At 34.8% G+C, this 4,006-nt stretch overlaps 1 protein-coding gene across 2 annotated transcripts in view; it reads right to left on the bottom strand.

The window, feature by feature from the left end:
- The window catches only part of LOC128687986 (collectin-12), a 19,774-nt gene extending 16,560 nt beyond the window's left edge, over positions 1-3,214 (bottom strand). Inside the window, exons 1-2 of one of the 2 annotated variants that reach the window (XM_053775632.2) lie at positions 3,054-3,214; positions 2,235-2,362 (exon numbers count right to left, since the gene is read on the bottom strand). In XM_053775632.2, coding sequence (XP_053631607.1) covers positions 2,235-2,362; positions 3,054-3,147 — 222 coding nt within the window. In that variant the 5' untranslated portion in view covers positions 3,148-3,214. Of the gene's footprint in view, positions 1-2,234; positions 2,366-3,053 lie in introns of both variants that reach the window. The other variant, XM_053775631.2, reaches the window with a different exon arrangement.
- Positions 3,215-4,006: the final 792 nt, after the last annotated feature.

Consider the following 4,006-nt stretch of genomic DNA (forward strand, 5'->3'; position numbering starts at 1 on the left):
AAATATATCTTTAAACGTATAAGGGAAAATTTTAGTTAGGATTTAATTTTAAATAAGTTCTTGCTAATTGACTGGTTTTACCTATTCGGCACGACATATATATATATATATATATATATATATATATATATATATATATATATATATATATATATATATATATATATATATATATATATATATATATATATATATATATATATATATATATATATATATATATATATATATATATATATATATATATATATATAAAAGGGGTAATGCCTGCTGTATTTTGGGTACACGCCCCAGCTCTGAGGAGCTGGATGAGATTTTCGCCTTATAATCGGTGATACACACGTAACAACATGTACCGCATATGCCACCTTTATATCAACAATGTATCTCTTAAATCTTCAGTACCATATTATGTAATGAAATATTCCTATTGGTAAAAAAAAAATATGAGAAGATGGGGTGGTAAGGGAAGTGGAATATTTAAACGGCTTCAGGAAGAAATCCAAATATTCTTCCTTGAAGCCTTTTTATCCATATATATATATATATTTATATATATATATATATATATATATATATATATATATATATATATATATATATATATATATATATATATATATATATATATATATATATATATATACACTGATCTCTGGCCGAAGGGGACTCTAACCTACGAACCTTGGAACAAGGTACGCAGTGCCTTACCATTCTCACCACACTGGACCAATACCTTGGCGTCCAGCTTGCGCTAGACATTTGATCCAAGGCAGCCAGCTTCCAGGGAGAAGGCTTACAGCTTTTCATCTCATCCCCTGCATGCATCAACCTTACTAGAGATTTTAACAATGCAAGGTATTGGTCCAGTGTGGTGAGAATGGTAAGGCGTTGCGTACCTTGTTCCAAGGTTCGTAGGTCCGAGTCTCCTTCGGCCAGAGATCAGTGTTTGTGTACATGTCGCCTGCTTTTGCAAATTCCGTGCATTGTTAAAATCTCTAGTAAGGCTGATGCATGCAGGGGATGAGATGAAAAGCTGTAAGCCTTCTCCCTGAAAGCTGGCTGCCTTGGATTAACGTCTAGCGCAAGCTGGGCGCCAAGGTATTGGTCCAGTGTGGTGAGAATGGTAATGCACTGCGTACCTTGTTCCAAGGTTCGTAGGTTCGAGTCTCCATCGGCCAGACATCAGTGTTTGTGTATATTTCGCCTGCTCTTGCGAATTCCTTGCACACACACATGTATATATATATATATATATATATATATATATATATATATATATATATATATATATATATATATATATATATATATATATATATATATATATTCTTTTTTCAACACACCGGCCGTATCCCACCGAGGCAGGGTGGCCCAGAAGGAAAAACGAAAGTTTCTCCTTTTACATTTAGTAATATATACAGGATAAGGGGTTACTAGCCCCTTGCTCCCGTACTGAGCATCAGTAATAACGTAACATCTTGCATAACGGTGCCATTTATCTGCGATTGTACAACCGCTGGCGTACCTGAGTTAAATTTCCACCTCCACTAAAGACGTTAAGGGTGGCACTGTGTCTTGGTATTATGAGGTGTAAAGCCGCTTAAAATATTCACAACATTTACCAGTTATATAAGATATTAGCAGTTTGGAGGGATATGTTGTGTATCTTTATACGTATATGCTTCTAAACTGTTGTGTTCTGAGCACCTCTGCAAAAACAGTGATTATGTGTGAGTGAGGTGAAAGTGCTGAATGATGATGAAAGTATTTTCTTTTTGGGGATTTTCTTTCTTTTTGGGTCACCCTGCCTCGGTGGAAGACGGCCGACTTGTTAAAAAAAAAAAAAAAAAAAAAAGAGCAACATACCTGAAACAAGGTACTAGAGCTATTTATTCATTCTCTATTTCTTAGGTAACTAAACTATAATTAAAGTTCGTAAAAAAATTTGTTTTGGCGAAGTGGAAATGACCTGTTCCTTTTATGAAACCTAATTATGTTTCATATCGCTTCACAGTTTTTTGTATTATGAATACAATGCTACTATTACTACTACTACTACTACTACTACTACTACTACTACTAATAATAATAATAATTATTATAATACATAGTTGAGTAATCTTATTCACGAAATCTGATTGATATTTATGAGGTACAAATTGGTTGATACTGAAAACTCCCTAGATGAAGCGTCGATTTATAATTTTCTTTAATATATTTACAGACAATACCTGAAATATATTTCCTCTGTCGTTCTCCCAGACACAGTGACGGAAGTCCTGTTCGACGCCGCAGTTAAGTGCCAGCGACTCCCCCGTTATCACCTTCACGTGGGTGGCGTCGAAGATAAGGGTGGCGTCTGCTGGGGGCAGAGACGCTCTGTGAGGAGTCAAGATAATTTATGCTTACGTGGACACAGAACCTGTTGTTGACCAAGGTTGAGTGCCGACAAGGATTCTAATACTCACCTGACAGACTCAACTCCCCAAGGAAGGTTCCTTGATGCTGGTGAGGGGCTTTTGATCTAGGGAATTGGATCTGTGCCCCAGTTTCCTGAATTAAGCCTGAATACCTTCCACATCACCCCACAGTGCTCCCCCTTAATTATAATAAAAATAATAATAATAATGATAATAATAATAATAATAATAATAATAATAATAATAATAATAATAATAATAATAATAATAATAATAATAATAATAATAATAATAATAATAATAATGACAGACGCAAATATCGTAAATGAAAGCCGTCACTGGGGTTAGAGGTGAGCAAAAAATGCCACCACAAACTAGTAACTCACATCCTATCTGTTCTCAGAGATAATTATGTTTAGGTAAATGGATAAAAAAGTGCATTGCACACAGTGATCTGTAGACTCACAAAAGCTAACCATTTACTCATAGTTTAAACACAATTGAAAGTGATACCTCTAGAAAATATGTTATAGAAGAAAAAAGTATTAAAAATAGTTAATTTAAATAGTGAGGGAATAAGGGGTATATTTTCTCCATTATTATTTGGAGCACTTAACTTAGAACACCTGCCTGAAGAAGACGCCAACGATAACACCACCGTCGCCACGAAGCAGCCCAGGTGACCCATGACGAAGATCATGTAGTGGTGTGTGTGTATATACATGTGTGTCTCTATCAGCGCTGAGTTATATACACGTTAGTGGAAGCGCAGAAGGAAGAAAGCTATTGCTATCGCAAGTTGCCCTCGTAAGTGTTATCATTTTTTTTTTAATTTGATTTGAGAGCGAGTGATTAGAGAAATAAAAGTTCCCATCATGAACATCTGTTCGAGGCTCACACACACAGGATGACAGCGGTGCAAGTCACATGATAACAATACAATATGGGTTGGATATTATTACGTTCAGTAAAAATATCGGGAAGGTTTGACTGACTGCCGGCCACTGCATTGAAAAATTATGCTCAAGTACTGAAAAATAGTATTAGAGGCCTATCCAGTTTTACTGGAATATTTTATATCTTTACATTTTTCAAGTTTGTCCTAAACAGAAACGGAAACAATCCGTGCATTGAATACTGGGCAAAATTTATTATCAAAAGTTTTCACAGTTCGCAAGTTCATAAAACTCAGATTGATTTACCTTTTATAATCACCTGAAAGGTAAATAAAATTATTGCAAAATATGTTAAGGCTAAAAGCTTTCTGGAGAATAAGTTGTAAGCAAATTCTAGAGAGTTTCCTTAGCTTGCTTAAAATAATTATCAATTCGCAGATCGAGGTTCTCTTAGTTCTGTTCTCGTAACTTGTATTAATATCTTCCTCGATGTGTTAATCATTGCAGAGTCGCGCTGTGCTTTATTGTCTTCAAATGATCAGTATTATAATAACATACATGTGAGCAAAATTTTTAAGTGCATTATACAAATAATAAACTTGAAAGAATTCTAGACACCTATGAATAATTCTGTCGAGTCTCAAAACTCCAGACCGTCTCGTTAGCCACTGGACCAGCTAGCCACAA

The sequence above is a fragment of the Cherax quadricarinatus genome, chromosome 10, assembly GCF_038502225.1.
Source record: "Cherax quadricarinatus isolate ZL_2023a chromosome 10, ASM3850222v1, whole genome shotgun sequence".
Classification (NCBI taxonomy): domain Eukaryota; kingdom Metazoa; phylum Arthropoda; class Malacostraca; order Decapoda; family Parastacidae; genus Cherax; species Cherax quadricarinatus.